The 23,046-nt window shown below is 40.7% G+C and overlaps 1 protein-coding gene across 1 annotated transcript in view; it reads right to left on the bottom strand.

Moving 5' to 3' along the window:
- The window catches only part of NUP210L (nucleoporin 210 like), a 68,079-nt gene that overhangs the window by 16,666 nt on the left and 28,367 nt on the right, over positions 1 to 23,046 (bottom strand). The window contains exons 18-35 of the mRNA XM_075187452.1: positions 22,849 to 23,022; positions 22,458 to 22,650; positions 21,015 to 21,103; positions 20,827 to 20,931; positions 14,675 to 14,776; positions 14,268 to 14,396; positions 12,010 to 12,137; positions 11,602 to 11,734; positions 9,466 to 9,528; positions 8,414 to 8,593; positions 8,142 to 8,222; positions 6,808 to 6,939; positions 5,584 to 5,736; positions 5,404 to 5,495; positions 5,143 to 5,317; positions 4,550 to 4,725; positions 1,739 to 1,959; positions 300 to 436 (exon numbers count right to left, since the gene is read on the bottom strand). Coding sequence (XP_075043553.1) covers positions 300 to 436; positions 1,739 to 1,959; positions 4,550 to 4,725; positions 5,143 to 5,317; positions 5,404 to 5,495; positions 5,584 to 5,736; positions 6,808 to 6,939; positions 8,142 to 8,222; positions 8,414 to 8,593; positions 9,466 to 9,528; positions 11,602 to 11,734; positions 12,010 to 12,137; positions 14,268 to 14,396; positions 14,675 to 14,776; positions 20,827 to 20,931; positions 21,015 to 21,103; positions 22,458 to 22,650; positions 22,849 to 23,022 — 2,463 coding nt within the window. The remainder of the gene's footprint in view (positions 1 to 299; positions 437 to 1,738; positions 1,960 to 4,549; positions 4,726 to 5,142; positions 5,318 to 5,403; positions 5,496 to 5,583; positions 5,737 to 6,807; positions 6,940 to 8,141; positions 8,223 to 8,413; positions 8,594 to 9,465; positions 9,529 to 11,601; positions 11,735 to 12,009; positions 12,138 to 14,267; positions 14,397 to 14,674; positions 14,777 to 20,826; positions 20,932 to 21,014; positions 21,104 to 22,457; positions 22,651 to 22,848; positions 23,023 to 23,046) is intronic.

The raw sequence follows: 23,046 nt of genomic DNA, 5'->3' as shown, positions 1-23,046 counted from the left end.
GACCAGCTTTTACAGGTGGACACAGAGTCGGTGGTAACTTGAGGCTATGTGCCCCTTGACACCTTCCATATTTTTTACCTGTTATGTAGCCACCCCCAAAGTGAAAGTAGGCAGGAATTTTAAGTGACTTTTGTACCTTTTCTATCAAACACATTCCCATCTCAGCCAGCAGGCCAACAAATGGTTATTTATTTATTTAATACATTGTGAAAATCTATATATAAAGAGCACTTGCCAAAGCAGAAGGTGCATCTCATCAGCCAGACAGAAACTTATTTCCCACTGTACCTGTGACTCACCTGCTTGTATGTTGTTAACAGCCCAGTGATCATATAGAAGACATTAGTGATTCCTTTACTGCGAGCTACCGCGACACCTGTCACTCCATCTAATTGCAGGAACTGACCTGGAGACACCTGCCAGATCCCCGGCTCATCTGGTGAAGAGATGGGGTCCAATTGTACGTGAAAGTTATCATGTTCTAACGCTCTAGTGGGCCTTTGTAACTCCTTCCCAACATGAAGGACATAACTAATCCCTGGTTTGTATTAATAGCTTTATTTGACACTTTATGCAAACACATTAAAGCTACACTAGGACCCAGGAAACATTTTTCCTAAGGTGGCCCCTTACTTTCACCTGTCTTTGGAAGAACCTTCAACACCTACTCCAGGGCAAGGCCTCCCTACACAAACTGTAGGAGGTCCAAGTCTGGATCCAACGATGTACTGTAGTTGGCTTAATAAGTGCTTTCAATGTTAACTATATAAAGGGCAATATATGCTTCAATGAGCAGTGAATAAGTCCTTTATTTTACTACTCTCACAGAGAGTATAATATCTAATACCCTCTAAACGCCTTTATCTTCTTGAGTTAGTCCCAATTGGAGACACTTGAAAGAGATGGATTTGTCGAATTGTGGTGGGGCCTATGACCACTGGGCCTCATTCATGTCCAGACGTCAGGCCATTTGCATGCCATATCTTGCGCAAATTTTCTTTGTGCATGCGCCGAAACAAAACTTAAAGTTCTTGTGATTTATGTGTAGACGCAAATGACAGTTATGACTTAAAGGGCGGAATGGGAGTGGGAAGGGGCGAACGAACATAGACAATGTACACTAAAGGCGTGGCGAGGATGTACCCACGCAGACGTGTCTGATTCAAGTCCTGGGTGCTTGTAAGTGTGCCTGCTTTAGCCTTATCATTTGCACCAGCCACAGGGCAAGGGTAAGTGCCAAGTGATAGTGATGACTGTCACGGCATAGTCTTTGTATTGAAAACTACACATAGGCATGTCACTAGCTAGCAAAGAAGATGTGTATGCAAGTAAAAGAGACTATAAAAACGCATTGTATGTATGCATTAAGGACATGTAGATTTATGTATGTAATGTTTATTTTTTATTACTGATTATAGTATTATTAGTTCTTCATTTATTTTCTAAAATAGATTTTTTTGTATGCGTTCTGATCTGACCTTATATTACATGTGCATATCCTGCATTCTCTTGTATCCGTTAACATACGGCAAAGAGCGTTTAGGCAGAGCGAACTTACACCTAGATTCAAATTGAAATACATCTTGAGTTCCACTCGGATTTGAGTACATGCAGAATACACTCAAGTTCCATACTCCTTTTTTTTCTAACCACAAGTTGTGGGCAAGTTACGTTTTGGACTTGAATCAGGCCCATTGTGGGCAGACTTGGGGCCTGGCAATATTGGTAGTATACTCACTGTTACTGTTCACCAACTCTGTATTGAAACAGACGACTTCTCCAACTCTGTAGGGCTGTGTGAGCTGTGGGTATATGGCATCTTCTACGGATATCGGCACAAAATCTGCCATTCCTGGGTGTGCTTTGTCCCACATCCTCAGAAGTGTCACACCGTGGGTCACCGTTGTGACCAGAAAGGTGTAATTATTAATATCTGGTTCAATCAGCAAGAGATCATCTCTACAAGACAGAAACAAGATTTCAAATAAAAATAAATGTCTCATATTTAGAATATATTCAGCAGATGTATCCAAAATGTAAAGCTGTATGAGGGAAAAAAGTGTTTCTGCTGTGGTATAACAAAAGCTATAAGACCCTGGACCGCAAAATGTGAGCCGGCAGTCACCTCTTCGCCATTAATACACCTACCACATAAACCTCTAACTAGCACTGCCTATGGCGAAGATAATTACAAGTCATGTGAGCGCAAACATTAACTAGTTTTCAGCTCCCATTTATAAAATATCTGATCAGAGCAGACATTCTATTGCTATGGAAACGGCTTTGTTCTCACCATACAGTGTTGATCTAGAGCAGGGTTGTCCAACCCGCGGCCCAGCACGCCTGTAAATGTGGCCCAGAAGGAGTTTTGGTTGTGGCAAGGGGGCAGCACTGTTAATGGAAAAAAAAATCCTGCAAAAAAAAGAAAAAATACTTACCTTGCGGTCACGCGGTCACGTCAGCTGGTACTCCGGCTCCCTCCCTTGTCTCCTCCGTGCGGTGCTCGCAGTGAATGTCGGGCGTGATGTCATCATGCCCAACAGCCATTGCTGAGCGCAGCACAGAGGAGTCACCCGCGCGAGAAGAACAATCAGCAGCACAGAATTGGAGAAAAGAAGAGAAGAGGACAGGAGAACAAGCCGATTAAAAGGTAAGTTAAGGGGGATTTTTTTTATTATTTCAAGGGACGCTGACCAGTGAATAAAAGTCACCTGGTCCTGGAGCATCATGGACCTTATCTCCCTGCTATATACTTCTACTTGTAATACTAATGGGGCATTATATATTATTCTCTTTGGCCCATTATAAGTTGTTATCCCTTAACTAAGATAGTGGTGCAATTAGCAAAACAGGTCACAATTTGGGGTCACAGTGATGTATATGTCCGGTACCGCAGGCCTGGTCAGGGCACCCTGATATACAATGCCTGGCTCAAATGCACTTTATTGATATTGCATTGAAACAATACAAAAAGTGATTATAGTATAATAACTAGAGAGGATTTTTTGAACAGGGCGATTGAAAGGTAAGTATAGGGGTATTTGAAAAAAAAGTGATATATATATATATATATATATCACTTTTTTTCTCATACATATAAATGTTAACTATGTTTTCTATGGTTTTTTGGATGATCAGCTATCGTTATTGTTAGTGTATCTTATGTGCGGCCCAAACCAACTCGTCGTCTTCCAATGTGGCCCAGGGAAGCTAAAAGGTTGGACACCCCTGATCTAGAGGAATGTCCACACTTTGTGTCTGTCACATGACTGAATGAGAGATCATTTATAAAAATCTCTGATGGAACACGTACATAGACTTTAACATCATATTCTATTAAAATGACTTAGAATGTAAAACATGTTCTTTTCTTTTCTTTCTCTTTTCTCTTTTTTCACTTGGCATGGTTTCTCAGTGCAGAGGACAGCATATCCCAATATGATCGCTACTGTCAGAATGCCAGAGACAGTGCAGATTATAATCAGCCCATAGGAACAGACTAGATTTGTAGATAATGTCCCTCAATGGCTTGACCATGAGTTAACTTAATTGTTCTGATAATTTCAATAAATGACCAATAGCTGAGAGAATCTATTATAATTATGATTTAGCTTAGTTTTCACCACTAGGATGAGCGTTCATCAACGCTGCCAATTGCCATTTTATTGACAGAGTTGGTCAACTTTAGTAAGTTTTTCACTGTTACATGTTGGACCAACAAAAGCTCCAGAATGATAGGACGGTGGTAAGAGATACACATTCTTGGAATTGACCTAAGGATAATATTGGGTAGGAGTTAAGCAGAACGCACTACTATAACGTACCTTAGCAGTGTAGTACCTTTTTATCTATGATCACTTTGGGTGACAACGTGGGTGACTGAAGGTCCCATCCCAGATACTGTGATTTGTGGTTTTTAGTGAGGGTTTGTGTTTGTTCGGGTAGTCCAATGTATCATCATCATCACCATTTATTTATATAGCGCCACTAATTCCGCAGCGCTGTACAGAGAACTCACTCACATCAGTCCCTGCCCCATTGGAGCTTACAGTCTAAATTGCCTATCACAAATTTGGAGAAAAATAAAAATACTATTGAAGTTAAATTGCCTATCACACACAGGTCAATTTGTTAGCAGCCAATTAACCTACTAGTATGTTTTAGGAGTGGGGGAGGAAACCGGAGCACCCGGAGGAAACTCACGCAAACACGGGGAGAACATACAAACTCCTCACAGATAAGGCCATGGTCAGGAATTGAACTCATGACCCCAGTGCTGTAAGGCAGAAGTGCTAACCACTTAGCCACCATGCTGCCCACAATGTTTGTGGGAGAGCAGACTTGATGAGCATTCAGCCCATTAGAGGTGGCCCTGATCGGGTCACTCGGGTAGTCAGACCGAGTGAGTTGACAGTCAAGTGCAAAGTTAGTCTGCATTCCAAGAATAAGATTCTAGAACCCAGAGAATGCTGTGAGGAGCCGGAGAGATGGCAAGTTTGTGAGAGCTTGATATAAAAACATCCTTACACAGTATGTATCCTCCATGTACCTGTTAATTGCCAAGCCAAGCTGAGTTGTCTGGGCATGGAATCTCTCTCCAATGTTAGAGTAAAAGTAGACAGTCAGCCTCAGGGTTATCCCAAGGGGAAATGATGCCAAAGGAAGTCCACTTTTAGTATGGAGCTTGGGTTTGACTTCAATTCTAAAGTAGGACACAGGAGCCACCTGGAATAGGGTTTACATAACAAGATGGAATATAAGACACAACCTCCTGAACCTCATTCTTGATGTTTACCCACCCTTGTTCTACACATAGCAAAACATAAAACTATTAAAAAAAATATATAATTATTAAATAGCATATCAAACATAAATAGCATAAAACATAGCACCATATGCTGCAAGATGCACCCCCCCCTCCGGATGGAGAAGTAGCGGGTGAGCAGGACTTTGGCAGGACCTGGAGATGATGAGTGATCAAACATCAGCTTCTAAAATATACACAGACACCACCCACACATCTTACCCATGTCCAAATAGGGAAAGGGGGAGCTCATCTCTTGGTCAAGCTACCTGTCCACCAATTTGTATCTTTAGGGCTACAAACACACATTTGTATTAAAACAATGTTCTCTCTCCTACCTGTAATCCAGTGACGAGGCTTTGGGTAACTCCAAATGGTTCTATGGCTGTGATCTGCAAGATACTGAATCCTGTGACACCTCCAGCTTTCAGATGTCCCTTTCTATCATCTTCAATCACTGAGGAGTTGGGGAAGCACTGAAGGATTCTGGAGGTAACAGCCGCTTCTCCTTCCCTAAGTATCAAATATTGTTATCACGCTTCCAGATAGAGAGTGTATCATTCCAAAGTTGTGGACATGTAGGTCAGTATGCCTCTTACTTGTTTGTGGTCACCGTAAGGTGTGAATTTGGGGCCATGAGGATCTGCTGAGTTGAACATTCAGGTGACGCCAATGAGAGACAACGTATGACCTGTTATAAGAGACCAGATTAAGCAGCGTAAAACAAGACTGAAACCGTGGCAACAAGGTATTGGGAGACGTATAACTGCGTCACTTACCACTATTTGTATTTGATCTTTTAGCTCAGTGGTATTACCCTCAAACTGTCCAATCGACACAGAGCGTACCGTTACTTTAAGGCTTATCCGACCTGGGGCTCGAGTCCGAACCAGCTGAGCAAAGTTTAACTCGGGGCGCAGCTGTTGGGGTGCCTAAAAATTAGGGTTATTTTTTGCTTTCCATAAAAGTGTTTTCTTGTTGGCACATAAAATGCAGGCAAATAGGTTATTTTTGCATTATCCACTTTACTTCCCCTTTCTCATGATACTCAATTTGTCCTTCTTGTTAAACGATAATATTGTAGATTTGGGACTGTCTCGCATTGGCTTAGATTATAGTACAGTTTTTATTATTAGCGTTTAAATGTTTTGTCAAGGAACACCTATGACATGGGCCCAAGCTATCTGTCTGTCCATACTTAAGAAATATGACTTTCAGCATGACTTCACACAGTTGGAAAGACCGTTATTGCTAAACATACAGAATAGGATCTGCAAGCATCTCCGAAACTTCAGTTGATTTTGATGGGTGAGCATCTTTACTTTGTTGGTGGATATAGAAATCTAACTTTATATTTACGTTATACTCATTTTTTTTCAATTTTCTGCTTATTCTTTAAAATTCTGATTATTTTGACCCAGAAGAGTATATTAATTATCAATGCAATGTAATCAATGGGCTGAATTACATGAAATCGGTGGTAGTGTTGATAATGATGGCCACACACACTGTGATTTTGCAGAGGGTATGAGGCAGTTGACCCAATATCATCACATGTATTACCCCACAATAATAGCAGAGCCTGGTAATAATCCTACAGAAACTGATCGGATCATTATTGGAAATGTGTGAAAATGGTGTCAGAAGATGACCACCGGTTGACCTGTGAGTGAGGGCATCTTTGTACTGCAGAAACAGGACCTAACATGTTTTGGAATTGTTCTGACTCCTGGGCCCAAACACCAAATTTTTCTATTTGATCCATTTTGGCTACCCATCTGTGTGGCCAAACAGAACAGTGAACATCTCCGGTGCTTGAGATGAGTGACAGGATCAACCCACATGTGCCCCCTTCACGGAATCTCCATTATCTTCTCTGAACACACTAGAAGACTTTATATGAACAATCTGCACTGTTACAGGACTCTAGAGGACTAATTGTTGGATATATACGCTCATCCAGATATCACTTCTGTATAGGTGCCACAGAGGGGAGGTCTCACCTCGCTCATGCGGGGCTCTAGGGTTACGACATCCCTCTTATTCAGTGACCAGCAGAACTGCAGTGGAGGCTGTGAGTTACTGAAGGAAAATGGAGTCTGATTGCTGGAGATCCCCATCACATATACAGGCATCTGCATTTGGAGAGATGTGATCATCACCAGGAGGAAGCAAGAAGACAGCAGCATACACTCATAATGCAGTTTACAACAACACACATGTCACCAGTGTATCATTCTGTTTAGAACAAACTTGGCAAAAAAATGTATATATTGTAAAGGAGAGTGAATTATATTGTTCATTCAGATGTTACTGACTGCATATTTCTATGAAAGTTCAGCCCACATCCATAGCCACTAATTTTAATGGCAAGAAGTCAACCTCATTTTTTTTTTAGTACCAAGACATAAGAGTCTCCTTTCTTATTAACGGGAAGTCAGACCCCCCCTTTCTTATTACCGGGTAGTCAGACCCCCCTTTCTTATTACCGGGAAGTGAGACCCTTCTTTCTTATTACCGGGAAGTGAGACCCCCCTTTCTTATTTCCAGGAAGTGGGACCCTCCTATCTTATTACCGGAAAGTGGGACCCTCCTTTCTTATTACCGGGTAGTCAGACCCCCCTTTCTTATTTTCAGGAAGTGAGACCCTCCTTTCTTATTACCGGAAAGTGAGACCCTCCTTTCTTATTACCGGAAAGTGAGACCCTCCTTTCTTATTACCGGAAAGTGAGACCCTCCTTTCTTATTACCGCAAAGTGACACCCTCCTTTCTTATTTCCAGGAAGTCGAACCCTCCTTTCTTATTTCCAGGAAGTCAACCTCACCTTTGATCGTATGTCTGAAGGCACTAATGACCAGATAAAATATAACTTTGGTATGAAATTATTATTAATATTATTAATTATTATTATTATTATTTAGTTGTTTGGTTTTTAGAGATTAATGTCTTTGGATATACGGCCCATGCAAGATGCTTGTGTGCCATCCTACAGCAATATACCAGTTGTTTTGAGATTTTTTTTTTTTTTTGCTTAGTCTGATATAATAATATAGGATTTTTTTTCTGTAGAGGAGGTGTAATACTTTGTTTTAGCATTTCAAAGACAATTCTGCACTTCAAGAGAAATCAGTGCTTCATTATCGGGGGGAAAAGAGTTCATTTCTGGGCTCCATAGTAAAATTTAGGTAGGGGCCCAGCATTGCCTCTTCTAGTGGTTGAGCGGTGGGAGGCTCGCTTCCCATTGGATAATACAGTACACAGTCTCTGTGACTTGATCAATAAGGGTTGTCTACTTTGTCCTTATTGAGGACAGAAACAGCCGTCTGCTGTACAGACCTCCGATCCTGTAATGAGACGGGTAACAGGTGCATGGATCCTGATGGCTTTCAGCTCAATGACTTCAACCAAAAGCTCAGCCTACAAAATAAAAAGAGTTGGTGTTACAAAGTATAGAGATATACATAGGATGTTATTTGTGCCTAGGTATTCTAATGCTTGATACAGCAACTGTAAGGGTTGTACAAATAGTGGTATCAGTGGTAAATACCACTAATTTAGAGTTTTGCCATTTGTATATGAATGCTCATCATTAATATAACTCTGGTTACCTGAGAAAAGACCAGAGCGTTTCCGGTGTCTTTGTTCAGGGCCTGAACGACCCCGGTGACTTTGGTGGTGCCAACAGCTACTCCGGTGACCTGGCCAACGTCATTTACGGTGGCCACGCTGGTGTTACAGATGGAAAATTGAATGGCGGACTGTGGCTGCGGCCCTCCCTCTGACATGACCTAGAATAATGAATCCATAAACTGGTGTACCAACAGCTGATTATAGCGCAGTGGGTTTAATCAAACCAATAATGCATATGTAGTATAAGCGGGGAAAACTGAAGAAGGCGAAGATTAAGCCCACAACAGTCTGTGCATTGCATCCAGGGCCGGATTAACCATAGGGCTAACTGGGCTACAGCCCAGGGGCCTATGGCATCCAGGGGGCCCTTGAAAGTGCTCAGCAGCAGTATTGATCGGTCGGGCGGGGGCGCCCCCGGCGCGATCAGTGCTGCTGAGCACTTTCACTGCGGTCCTTCCCCGGCGAGCTGTAGTCTCCTTACTGAGGAGATCTCGTGAGTCTCACTCTCACGAGATCTCCTCAGTAAAGAGCGTACAGTGCGCCACAGAGGGAGGTAAGTGCCGGGGGGCGGGCAGCTCGGATCACTTTTCCTCACGGGGGAATGGAGGCTCCCTTAGCCCAGGGGCCTCCAATCCCTTAATCCGGCACTGATTGCATCACATATCTATACATGCTCATGAACCTAATCCAATTACATGAATATGCCATAGCCATAATGGTATCTCAGGAACTCAGAAAAAGCTTGAGGAGTCAATGGCTGTTCATAGATAACTAGAATAATTATTTTTTTTATTGCTATAAAGATTTTGCAATGTAATTGTTTTTTTATGTTATTGTAAAAGAAGACATTATCTTTCAGTGTCCTTTGCAGACTTTTGTTGAATATTGCATATTATTCTATATTGCACAGGTGAGTGGGAAGGGGCGACATAACAACCATCAGTACTGTTCTCATAGGTGTAAAGGAGCAGGGGATGCACCTATTGTTATCAAGGCTCCCAGATCACAACTAGTTAATAAAGGTTCAGACCTGGATCATGTTGCGCGGAATTAATGTCATTGTATCTGGAACCATTCGGAAAGGAGCAAAAACCTATGGTGGAAAACAAACGTTATGAGACACACCAGTCAGGCTTATGTAATCAGAGGACAGAACAAAGAGATTGGCTTGATTGCAAGAGGTATACATGTAAGGAGAAGAAATGAGAGGGAGAGGAGGATCAACTTCTTGAACAAGAGAAAGTGAGAAAAAGCTGAATATGAATATATATATATATATATATATATATATAGATAGATAGATAGATAGATAGATAGATATTTATTTTTCTTGGCCCCTCTCTCAATCCCACTTTCCAATTGTGAGAGATACTTTGGAGGTAAGTGATTTCTGGCAGGTAATTTTTTACTTAATCAGACTTAAAAACATCAGACAACCTGAAAGAGATCCAAAATTGGCAAGGTAGTGTATGGGTAAGGATGGGAGGAATGTATGGTGGGGAAGGGAGGGAGTATAGGGTGTAAATGTAATGATATGCCCTGGAGGATAGTGAAAATGGGTATACAAACTAGATTAAGGAACTGTAGAAATGTGTATATGAACCAGAGCCTAATTAAGACCCCCATGGGGGCCTTAGAAGCTGGTTTGTGGCCCCTTCCTTCCTCACAAAAATGGATTAGCGCAACCTGGACTTGTCTGTGCCCACTGGACCTTAGGTCAGAGACTAGGTTGCCTAATGGATAATCTGAGTCTGATATTAACCAAAAGGAGGAGTGTGAAAATGGGTGTATGATTCACACAAGACATAGCCTGAAAAGTGATATACACATTGAACAAAGGAGCTAAATAAGTGCTTGAATTAATATAAAATAGAGGACTAGAGGATGAGGAAGTAAATTCATGATTTGAATGAAAGTTTTGGAAACAAAAATTAAATTAAAAGGACTAGGCGATTGAGATATGTGACTCAAATTAGAAATAAAAAGATTGGTTGAAAGAGAGATTTAAATGAGGCATGTTTTCAGAGAAGTTAATACTTGAAATAAATTAAGGAAAGGTCTGGGTATAATTGAGATAAATAGTGCTAACTACTAGACAATGGATGGCAGGAAAACACCTAGGGAAAGATTGTACCTGTAACGAAACTACAATAATATTGAATTTGCTAATTTTACTGCAGATATTGTAGTGTTGACAGGCGCCGTGTTGTTTCTGTCTCTAAACGGATGCCTGTCTCCTTGCAGAATCGGTGTCCCGCTGCTTAGATATGTTTGCCGTTCTATTTGCATGCATACGCCGAGCTTGGCAACCGTTACCTAGCGATATGACGCTGTTTCTGTTTACCATCAGTACGCATGCGCAAGGCTCCACGCTCCGTCGCCCTGCGACTAGCGAGCAATTGGTTTCGGTTTTCCCGCCGATTGATGCACCTATCAGGGACCCTCTCCTCTTTTTAAGGAACTCACTGAGGCCATTTGCTTGCCAGAGTATTTGGTCTTCAGCCTTGCTTCACCGTTTGTTCCTGTGTTACTGTTTATTGGATTCTGACCCCGGCTTGTTCCTGACTTCTCCTTTGGTTCCTGATGTTGGCCTTGAGTTATTATTGGTACTGACCCGGCTTCCTGACCACTCTCCTGCTTCTGATTTGGCTATTTCCGTATCTCTGGTTCTGACCCGGCTTGCTTACTATCCTTCCATCCTGCCTCCTGTTGGGCCGTCACCGCTGCCTCGATTGTTACCTCGCCAGCTGACTGATACTGAGGGCCGCCACCTGCATGTCACTTGCAGCGAAGTCCATACCTCCTTGCAGGGGTTCCTGGTAAAAACCAGGGGTGTGTTAGACTCCGCGCCTCAGTACTCGGTAGCGCCAACTGCTGGCAGGTATCACCAACTCCACCTAGTGATTCTGACAAGTGTATGAGGTCCTCATAAGTCCTACTGCTAAATCATGGTGAAAACATCAAGCAACAAAACAAGACACAGTCCTGTCTTCTGGCTAGGAGGCTTACTGAATGTTCTTGCCTTGGTTGCCATGTGAAAAGTCACTATTATGTTTTAGTACTGTTACATCTGTTAAAATCTAAACTAAGGGACGCACGGTCCTCACAAGTCGTGGAATTGTGTAAAGATACTATATTGTAACAGGACAACTGATGGTCACATTACCTCTACTGGCCGAGGAGCAGATGTCAACTTCCTTCTGGTTTTGTCGTATGCAGTCACTATCAGTGTGGTCTGTCCTACATCGATGCCATGTAGCAGATAGTTCCAGGAGAACTTGTCACTATTGTGTAACTGCCTTAAAGGGAAAAACAGATCAGAAATCACGAGGATACACATTCAAAATACCAAATGAGATAAAAGGACAAACTACTGTCCCAAAGACAGAATGTTCATGTTCTTTGTAAATTTCATGGTTACATAATGTTAAGAAAATCATTTCAAACATTTATTTATCAAAATGCCATGAAATCAACTCATTAGAGGATGAAGAGAAATGGATAAAAGATCTAAAAGTTCAATGGTCCATTAGGGTAACAAAGAGTGTCATGAGAATGTGAAGAAGTTTGTTACTTGAGACTGACGATAGGGGATGAACTCTGAACAGTCAGTTGCATGATGCCAAAGTACTTATTCAGGAATGGTCTCTGGAAAGAATCCTGGACCTTCACAAAGACCACTACAGACTTTCCCACCTCCACCTGGAGCAAAAGTAGAGAGTAAAGTGTAAATTACAGTTAGGCAGCACAAGAAAACTTCTGTGCACCATTTAGTGAAAGCTCTAGAACATATGTCAGTACATTTCTTCTGTATTGAATGAATCGTAAATAATACTTTGTTATTTGTATTTGCTTTATTATCTTTTTGCGTAATTATGCATTTACATTTGATCACAGCGATAAGTGACAGCAGCACCTGTAGGCACCATAATACTTGAGCTATGACTACCATCCCAAGCTAGGTGGCCACTCACATTTGTCTGCAATAAATATTGACCAGGAAAAACAGATAAAAGGGAGCTATCACTGAATTAATGAACTGCAACCTCATCCTATTTTATAATTTATATACAGTCAAGTCCATAAATATTGGGACATCGACACAATTCTCATATTCTGGGCTCTATACACCACCACAATGGATTTGAAATTAAACTAACAAGATGTGCTTTAACTGCAGACTCTCAGCTTTAATTTGAGGGTATTTATATCCAAATCAGGTGAATGGTGTAGGAATTACAACGGTTTCTATATGTGCCTCACACTTTTTAAGGGACCAAAAGTAATGGGACAATCGACTCAGAACCTATTTCATGGACATGTGTGGGCTATTCCCTCGTTATTTCATCATCAATTAAGCAGGTAAAAGGTCTGGAATTGATTCTAGGTGTGATATTTGTATTTGGAATCTGTTGCTGACGACTCTCAATATGAGATACAAAGAGCTGTCACTATCAGTGAAGCAAGCCATCATTAGGCTGAAAAATCAAAACAAACCCATCAGAGAGATAGCAAAAACATTAGGTGTGGCCAAATCCACTGTTTGGAACATTCCTAAAAAGAAAGAACGCACAGGAGAGCTCAGCAACACCAAACGACCCGGAAGACCACGGAAAACAACTGTGGTGGATGACAGAAGAATTTTTTTTCCTGGTGAAGAAAAACCCCTTCACAACAGTTGGTCAATCAAGAACATTCTCCAGTAGGTAAGTGTATATGTGTCAAAGTCAACAAGCAAGAGAAGACTTCACAAGAGTGAATATAGAGGGTTCACCACAAGCTGTAAACCATTTATGAGCCACAAAAACAGTAAGACCAGATTAGAGTTTGGCAAACAACATCTAAAAAAGCCATTACAGTTCCGGAACAACATCCTATGGACAGATGAGACAAAGATCAACTTGTACCAGAGTGATGGGAAGAAAAGAGTATGGAGAAGGAAAGGAACTGCTCATGATCCAAAACATACCACCTCATAAGTGAAGCATGGTGGTGGTAGTGTCATGGTGTGGGCATGCATGGCTGTCATTGAACTGGTTCCCTTGTATGTATTGATGATGTGACTGCTGACAAAAGCAGCAGGAGTAATTCTGAAGTGTTTCGGGCAATATTATCTGCTCATATTCAGTCAAATGCTTCAGAACTCATTGGACGGCACTTCACAGTGCAGATGGACAATGACCCGAAGCATACTGCAAAAGCAACCAAAGAGTTTTTTAAGGCTAACAAGTGGAATGTTATGCAATGGCCAAGTCAATCACCTGACCTGAATACGATTGAGCATGCATTTCACTTGATGAAGACAAAACTGAAGGGAAAATGCCCCAAGAACAAGCAGGAACTGAAGACATTTACCGTAGAGGTCTGGCAGAGCATCACCAGGGATGAAACCCAGCATCTGGTTATGTCTATGCCTTCCAGACTTCAGGCTGTAAATGACTGCAAAGGATTTGCAACAAAGTATTAAAAAGGGAAAGTTTGATGAAGGATTGTTTAGTTTGTCCCATTACTTTTGGTCCCTTAAAAAGTGGGAGGCACATATAGAAACCGTTGTAATTCCTACACTGTTCAACTGATTTGGATGTAAATACCCTCAAATTAAAGCTGAAAGTCTGCAGTTAAAGCACATCTTGTTAGTTTCATTTCAAATCCATTGTGGTGGTGTATAGAGCCCAAAATATGAGAATTGTGTCGATGACCCAATATTTATGGACTTGACTGTATTACTTACATGTGGCTCATTTGCAGACTTCTGAAAATTACCAGCTCCCTCTTCTTGAATAAGCAACGTTAAGACAGATGCCTTATGATGAATTATGAAAATTACATTACCTTATCAACCATGTCTATTTCCAGTTCCCGGATATCAGAGATGTGTATAATGGCGGCCATGTGCTTCGCAGATGAGATACAGAGGTCAAACACCTCTAACATCAGAGATCCAGGATTCACAGGGGTCACCTAAGAATAGATGGAGGTTTTCTCAGGTATGTTATTCCTGTTCATGCCACTAGGGGAAACGTCCTCGCATTATTACAAGATCGTAGGTTCAGGGTCTTACATAATATTGATGTAGACAATGTAGATCTCTTCCTCATTACCCCACTAAATTGTATTGACATGGTACAGCGTAGATTTTACTAGTCAACAGTAAATAAAAATTTATATAAAGATTGCCATTCACTAACACAAAAGTTATAAAGCAAGATTACTATTAGACTAGACTAGATCTCCATTACCTGCGCGGTGCTCTCTCCTTCTTCATGTGTGATGTTCACAATGCTAAGATCACTTATGTTCACCAGAAAATACCCAGAACCTTCTACTATACTCAAGATTTCCTAAAACAAGAGAACAATGACAATAATGAAACTGAATATTAAATCTAATATTCTGTTACCTAAAAATGTTGCCAGATTTAGCGTTTACTAAGAACATCATACAAGACATTGTGACGGTAATAAAATTCAGTCCAGAAAAGTTATTATCGGTGAAAATCCCAATAACTCTCTAAAATTAGTATTATTTAAGTATTCATCTAATCGCTAATTACATGTAAGTATATCTCTAATTATGGGTATAAAAACTGGAACCACAGAATAATTTTAGCCCAACTATTATGCCCTTTCCAGAGGAGAGCAAGTACCGTCAGAGGAAGCTAGCTTCAGAGGTAGATAGCGTGACCCCTTCTCACGATCAGGCATGGTAAGTTTCACAAGTGTCCTCAGACAGAGGGGGTTGTAAGCTTGGGTTCTACTTAACTTTATTTTCCTAATTTTATATATATATATATATATATATATATATATATATATATATATATACACTCTGTTACACTATCCCCTATTCTTCCCTTATACAGGTAGTTTGTTCAATATTTAATTCATTCTCTCTTGGGGAAGATGCTATCCTTATGACATAGGAAGTCAATGAATTTTTAAATAGAGGAAAACTGTCATTGTGTTAGGATGCACAAAATTAATAAAAGAAAAGGAGGATATTCCTTCTGTGCAACACAGTGACGCTTTATCTCCCTTTAAAAATTCATTGACTTCTCATGTCATAAGAATAGCACCTTTCCTAAGACAGAATAAAATAAATATTGTACAAAATACCTTAAAAGGGAAGGAGAGGAGATAGTGTAACAATAAATCTATCTATAACTACATATTATAATATGCTAGTGCAGTATTTTTCTTCCTTTCCCTCTTCCCCCCTCACTTTTTCCCTACTATTGTTGAAGGATATCTGTGCACACATCAGACTGTTGATCAGCATTATTGCTGACACCTGAAGCATGACAGGGGGAATGACTTCTTCCTGAGGTTAAGCTAGCTGCATATGAGTTGCTGAAGCTTAACCAGCTCAAGCCCAAAGTAAAGTCCCCCACTGGCTTCATAGAAAAGGATTTAATGGTGATTGAACAAAACCCCTTTCTGTCATAAAACTACAGTTTAGAGTACAAACAATCCTGTATTTGTACCAGCATATCGCATTGCACTTAATCAATACTAAACTGCTTCGAAAAGCAGATCAGGGGAGTTCACTTGCAATTATTATACTACAGTAAGCTCGTACAGACCAAAGTTAAGCACACTCCTGTGAGATGCACATTAGTTTGGATTACATGGATCTTTGATATACACTCTTTGCCAAGTGCAAATTCTGGGCCTACACAGGGCCGTCTCTTCCATAGGGCACGATGGGCAGGTGCCCGGGAGCCCTGCAGCCCAGGGGGGCCTGTCAGAGGCAGCTAAAAAAAAAAGTTCCTGAAAAAAAGAAGAAGAAAATACTTACCTTGCTCTCAGCTGGCGATCCGGCTCCCTCCCTGGTCTCCTCCTCCGTGCGGCGCTGGCAGTGCATGTCGGGCGTGATGTCATCATTACGCCCGCCCGACATCCATTGCGGTGCGCGACGGAGGAGGAGACCAGGGAGGGAGCCGGATCGCCAGCTGAGAGCAAGGTAAGTATTTTCTTCTTCTTTTTTTCAGGAACTTTTTTCTCTCGCTGCCTCTGACGGACCCCCTGGGCTGCAGGGCCCATATATATAATCATTTATTTTTATTTTTTATATATATAGGGGCCCCGGTGCACTGCTTTGCCCGGGGGCCCCAAATGTTGTTAAGAGGCCCTGGGCCTACACAAGACAGATGCACAATGATTGCTGTATATATATATATATATATATATATATATATACACCTTATATACTGGATAGCGATCATGGCCAGACTAAGTTTAGATGACAGGCAGTGAGACGAGTAATCCTATTCTAGCTATGATTACGGATGGAATCGTTACGTATGAAACTCACTCATTAAAGATGTATGGCAGGCTATGAACCACATATGAGAGATTCACTGCTCTGAGACTAATCTGTCACTGAATATCTATTTGTAATAAGTTTCACTAACATACTCTGATTAGACAATCAAGGAATGAGATATTTATTATCCCTGTAATATACTAGGGGATTATCATTGAAACCATTTATAAAAGACACTCTCTGCTGATATTACATACCAATTGATATCAATTTATATTGAGAGACCAGTTTACCTATCATTTAAACAGCTAATTATCAACAATATTATCTGTTGAGTTTTTGATAGTGTGGTCTTATAGGAGATTTGGAATCTTGATATCATTATACTATTAAGTATCAATTAAATACTATCAAATACTATTAAGTACCAATTATGATACCATAACGTTTCAATGTATTATTAACCCATGTGTTGGTTGTTCTGTGAATATAGCAGAGTGTAGTAGTGGACTATAATTGTACTAAAACTGTGACACGAGTCAGACCATATATGGATCGCTAATAATTAACCATTAAGGTCAAGAATCTGATGATATAACTATAATAATCAGCAGACGATATTATTGTAATTTAATAGTATTACAGCTGTGTTGATTACTAACAACACAGTTCAATTACAATTTTGGCAGGGAATATTTATATATAATTTATATTAACTCTTTGGGGAGTATAAATCTCCTGCAGCTGATCTGCAATTTTATTATTTCACAGTCACTTCACTTTACAGTTATTTTTTTAAATATATTGCAATCTTGTATGAAACTATCTACAACATTTTAATGTATATCAATAAAAATAAAAAAGGTTTTAAATTTGATTAATATTCCCAAGAGTGCCTCAATTTATATACTCTCTTTTTTTCTAAACTGTTTAAATATAAAGGAGAAATAAAAAGTCCTGTAATTATTAATTAAGAGGGTTGTCCAAATGTTGCAGAATGTACATTTCAATCTTGTATCAATAATAAACAATACGAGATCTACTTAAATAGACCATAAAGATGCGGATTGGGTGGGAGCCCATTATATGTATATGCGGTAAAATAGTCTCATTGGCAAAAGGTCTGTGCACCTGATTTTTTGCAGCTCTTAAATGACTCCCTTTGTGAGACTGAAGTATTGGAGTCTATCAATGAAACCATCATTGCACCTTGCAAGTGTAATCAACATGGCAGTTCCTACCAACATCAGTAAATGGGAGACGCAACTTGCCTAACATTAGTATTTAGTAGAGTTTTTTTGAGATAAGAGGATTTTTGTACTCGCCATAAAATTCATTTCTTTTAACACATTTGGGGGATGCTGCTGACCATGGATACAGAGGGCGCTGTGCTGGGAGTAAGGCACTGAATTCTAACAACTTGTCTGGCCTGCTCACTCCTCTCTATGCCCTCTGAACAGAGGCCAATCAGTTTATATAAATTACAAAGCCCTAAGGATAGGGCTAAAAGCCATAATCAAACAAGAAGCATGCAACCAAAAACTTGTCAAAACAAATGGAGTGGGAGCGCAGTGTACCCTAAATGGGTTAAGAGAAACGGATTTTACGGTGGGTACAAAAATCCTTTTTTCTCTTGTACAGCCGTTTGGGGGACACTGCTTTTCATGGGGACGTTCCAAAGCTGCCCCTATGTGTGGGTACGCTCAGATCGTGCCCCTATGTGTGGGTACGCTCAGATCGTGCCCCTATGTGTGGGTACGCTCAGATCGTGCCCCTATGTGTGGGTACACTCAGATCGTGCCCCTATGTGTGGGTACGCTCAGATCGTGCCCCTATGAGTGGGTACGCTCAGATCGTGCCCCTATGTGTGGGTACGCTCAGATCGTGCCCCTATGTGTGGGTACGCTCAGATCGTGCCCCTATGTGTGGGTACGCTCAGATCGTGCCCCTATGTGTGGGTACGCTCAGATCGTGCCCCTATGTGTGGGTACGCTCAGATCGTGCCCCTATGAGTGGGTACGCTCAGATCGTGCCCCTATGTGTGGGTACGCTCAGATCGTGCCCCTATGTGTGGGTACGCTCAGATCGTGCCCCTATGTGTGGGTACGCTCAGATCGTGCCCCTATGTGTGGGTACGCTCAGATCGTGCCCCTATGTGTGGGTACGCTCAGATCGTGCCCCTATGTGTGGGTACGCTCAGATCGTGCCCCTATGTGTGGGTACGCTCAGATCGTGCTGCGGGCAACACTTTTTGCCCAAAGCTAGTGTCTGTAGAAACAAAGAAGTGATAGAATTTGTTAAACGTGTGGACAGAAGGCCAGGTAGCTGCCAGACACACTTGTTTGACCGTGCCTCCACTCTGCGCTACCCAGGAAGCGCTGACCGACCTGGTGGAATGAGCCGTAATCCCATCTGGAACAGGATATATATCTTATATGTGTATATTAATCTGTGAGTACTCAATATACAGAGAGAGAGTACAGTCACATAACATGGGAAGGGGTCAGTACTCACAGTGATAAGACTGATACACAGCCCCAGTAGTTACAATCACACCGCAATAGAAAAAAAGCTTTCCCCAAGGTACAATATGGACCAGGCACCGCAGAGACAAATAAGGATATTCAATGTTAGCGAGATTTTTTTTTCCCCGCCGTGTTAAAAAAAAAATATCTCACGCGGGTTTTTGCCGGCAATAGCGATCGTTTTGAGTTAGCGCAGTGGGAAAACTCGTGCAATTCAATTGAAAAAGAAGGAACGCTGCCCCCGCGTGTTAAAAATTGTGTTTGCGAGATTTTAGGGGAGTGAAGGGGAGTTTTAACGCTGTCATGTATAACACAAAAAAAGGGTTTTGCATACATTTCTATACATTAGATTGCATTACACATTGATAATATCTACATTACAGTACTTTATTTTAGCATATTTTTTTATTGAACTATTTTTTACCATACAATCATCTATACCATGTCAAAACACATTACTACATTCATATTTGTACCAAAAACATACATAAATCTAATTAGTGATTTTATTTTTTATTTTATTTTATGGTTTTTTTTTTATTTCAATATTTTTTCACAAGAAAATCAACTTACACAAGTTAGGCATTAGTGATAAACAGAAGTTTAACTTTTTTCAACATTTTTACATGATTTCAAATACTTTTCAGAGGTTTTTTATTTTTAACACACTCTGGTCTAAATCTCGCTAACAATTGAATACCCCTACAAGGAGGTGCGAGATAAAACAGCATATTTGCCTGTTTTTACCTGCCGCATTAAAAAACAATTGAATAGCTTTTAACACGGCTGCCTCTCATACCCTATACTCTCAGTATACTTACTGGAGCGCGAGAGGACCGTTTCATGAAAAAAAATGTAGCGTTAAAAATGGAATTGAATTGCGGGTAAAGTTAACCCACTCGAAAATTATAAAAAAATGGCGTTAAAATGACTTAACGCGCTAAAAAAAACAACAACTCGCTGACAATTGAATACCCCCCAAAGTGACAGTTTCAAATGGCGGGCTCTGCTTAATCCCTGCATGAGGGGAGGTGCCACCCACTTAGTGAAGACACACCTCCTCCTCCTCAAATATCATCCCTAACATGGCAGCTATTCCTGTCCATCTCAGATCCTGGTGGAAGCTTTTACTATTACACCCCCTGCTACTTTAGATTCCGTTGCTGTCTGTCCGCAGTAACTGCTGTGGACCGCCGGCAGTCCCGTCTCAGCTGCCTTAGGGGAGTCTGGGGCTGCATGCCGCTGCTCCCTGTGCGGTTCGTTGCTGCTCTAGTGCAGCTTCAGGGTCCCCGGTCGCCAAACATAAAAATAATGAAAATAAGTTGAAATGAAATTGAAAATAAAATAGAACTAACTGAAAAGTGCCCTACTTCATAGGCCCTATAAAATAAACTCATTGTCCCCCATCCAGGGGGGCATAGAGGGGAGGGAGCAGGCCAGACAAGTTGTTAGAATTTAGTGCCTTACTCCCAACACAGCGCCCTCTATGCCCCATGGTAAGCTTATCCCCCAAATGGCTAAACAAGAGAAATAGGTATTTGTTTATTGTAAAATGTGTTGTATTTTGCCATAATAACATTTACAATAGGCATCTCATTCACCTTCACATCTGGGTGATCAAATATGGTGGAAACGTTGGGCAGAACGGACACATCATCGACCAAGGACAGTCCCAGCTTGTTGGATATGGGAAGTAATGATGGATCCTGTTGTGAGAGAGGTCTCTATATGAATTTCGTCAACTCTGCTCCACTACGTCAGGTAGATCTTACTGCTGATCAACACTCACTTGTTCCTCAACCCAAGGCCTGTAACCAGCACAGTTGACACTGATGAAAACTGTCCCTTTCACTTGCTTTACTTCCAGAAGATGCTGACCTAAGAAATAATCCACAATGTTGTTAGGTGTTTTAAAGTTCATCTGTTTCATACACATAGTGGAGGCAGACATTTTTTGAAGTGAACTAATATCCATAAAGGATCAATCTATCTTTCTCCTTCATCCTATGGGGAACACTGGAGACATTGGGGTATAGATGTGGGAGTGCCAAGTCCGAGCGCAGTCAGCAGCATCCGATTCAATGCTTGGGGCATCTCAGAGGTAAAGGATTTTCGGTCGTATCACTTGCACCAGCTACCGGTATGGGGTAAGTGCCGATTACTAGTGCCTGCTAGAATTTGTGTTTACAATCAGGAGCAACTGTAAAAATGCATTTTATGTACAATAGACCTGAATAACATCCTGATTAATGTATTTTATGTACAATAGACCTGAATAACATCCTGATCAATGTATTTTATGTAAAAAAAATTGAAAAGAAAATCTTTTTTTCTTTTAATGTTTTGTCATTAATAATTACCGTATATTATTAACTGGTGACATTAGTTGAATTTTTGTTCTGTGCCTTCTTTTGGGAATTTATATTCTACATATGTATTGGACGTATCCTGCAGTGTATTGTGTGTTTGAGCAGAGCGCACCTAGACCCATATTCATCAACAGATGCATACTCAGATCCGCTTCTAGCCAAATACAGACGTGCTTAAGCCCAATTTTACGTGCGTTTTAAAAAAAAAAATACAATTTACGTTTGTTTTGCATGTCTTAATTAAGCAGGCCCTGGATATTATACAAATACTGTAAGTGGTATATTTAATAAACTGGGGGTTTGAAAAAGTGGAGATGTTGCCTATAGCAACCAATCAGAGTGTAGCTGTTATTTTGTACAATGCACTAAATAAATAAAAGCTAGAATCTGATTGGTTGCTATAGGCAACATCTCCCCTTTTTCAAACCCGCAGTTTAGCAAATATACCCCTTAGTATTTCAAGTTAAGGACTTTTAAAACTGAACTGAGTATATGCAATCTACTGTCATTTATCTTTTACCTCATTCATAGCAACATTTATTTAAACAATATCCCTTAGAAATCCATGCCTATTTTATATTTAATAATAGCTTCATAATTAATTATAGAACTTACTTAATAACATGATACAATGGGTAATTATGTGCTGCTGCAAACAATGCAAGCTGACTTCTGATTAGTTGCTATGGGTTATCGCACATCATATAGTACCATGTTATATAAGCCATATTAGCAATTTCATGATTTACACATTTATTTTAAATATGGCAGAGTCTAAAAAGAGAATTTAAGCACTTGACCCAAACACAGCCATGTAGAGTATAATACAAACATGGCAATGACATCAAACTAGAGCCCCTCACCATGTAGCCATGTCTGTCCTGAGCCATCACCCTTTGACACCATCTGCATGTCCTCGTTATGGGAGAGATGAGCCATGCTCTCATCGGAAGATGTCCATTCAATTAATAGTGAGCTGAAGTTATCAAACTTCCTTCTGTGTTGGTCATAGACGATCAGCTCCAAGGTCGTGTCCCTCAACATGGATACAGTCATCTAAACGCAGAGCATCCACAATGTGGACTAAGCGCTTAGTGTTACACAAGTATCTAACAAAACAGTGGACTTAACACATTGCACCAACAGATTTCATTCATGTCACATATTCTAGGACCTTAAATATGTTACTGATATAGAATCTATTGTATCTAAATCCATAACAATGCATCAAAGGACAGAGAGGATGAGTCTTACGAGTTGCTTGTCATGATGCGGGATCGGGCAAGGCTGAACTCCAGCAGATACCGGGTACACAGGATACAAGAACATGTTTGCAGGATTAGCACAGATAATACCGACTTCTACCTTTTCCACAGATGGTTTCGGGTTCAGCAATCCAGGCTTATTTCCCAGCTTCAACGTCAACACCTGCACAATGCAGGTTATTTTTTC

The sequence above is a fragment of the Mixophyes fleayi genome, chromosome 10, assembly GCF_038048845.1.
Source record: "Mixophyes fleayi isolate aMixFle1 chromosome 10, aMixFle1.hap1, whole genome shotgun sequence".
Lineage (NCBI taxonomy): Eukaryota > Metazoa > Chordata > Amphibia > Anura > Limnodynastidae > Mixophyes > Mixophyes fleayi.
The sequence above is the reverse complement of the archived record's forward strand: the minus strand, read 5'-3'. Positions and strand labels throughout refer to the sequence as shown.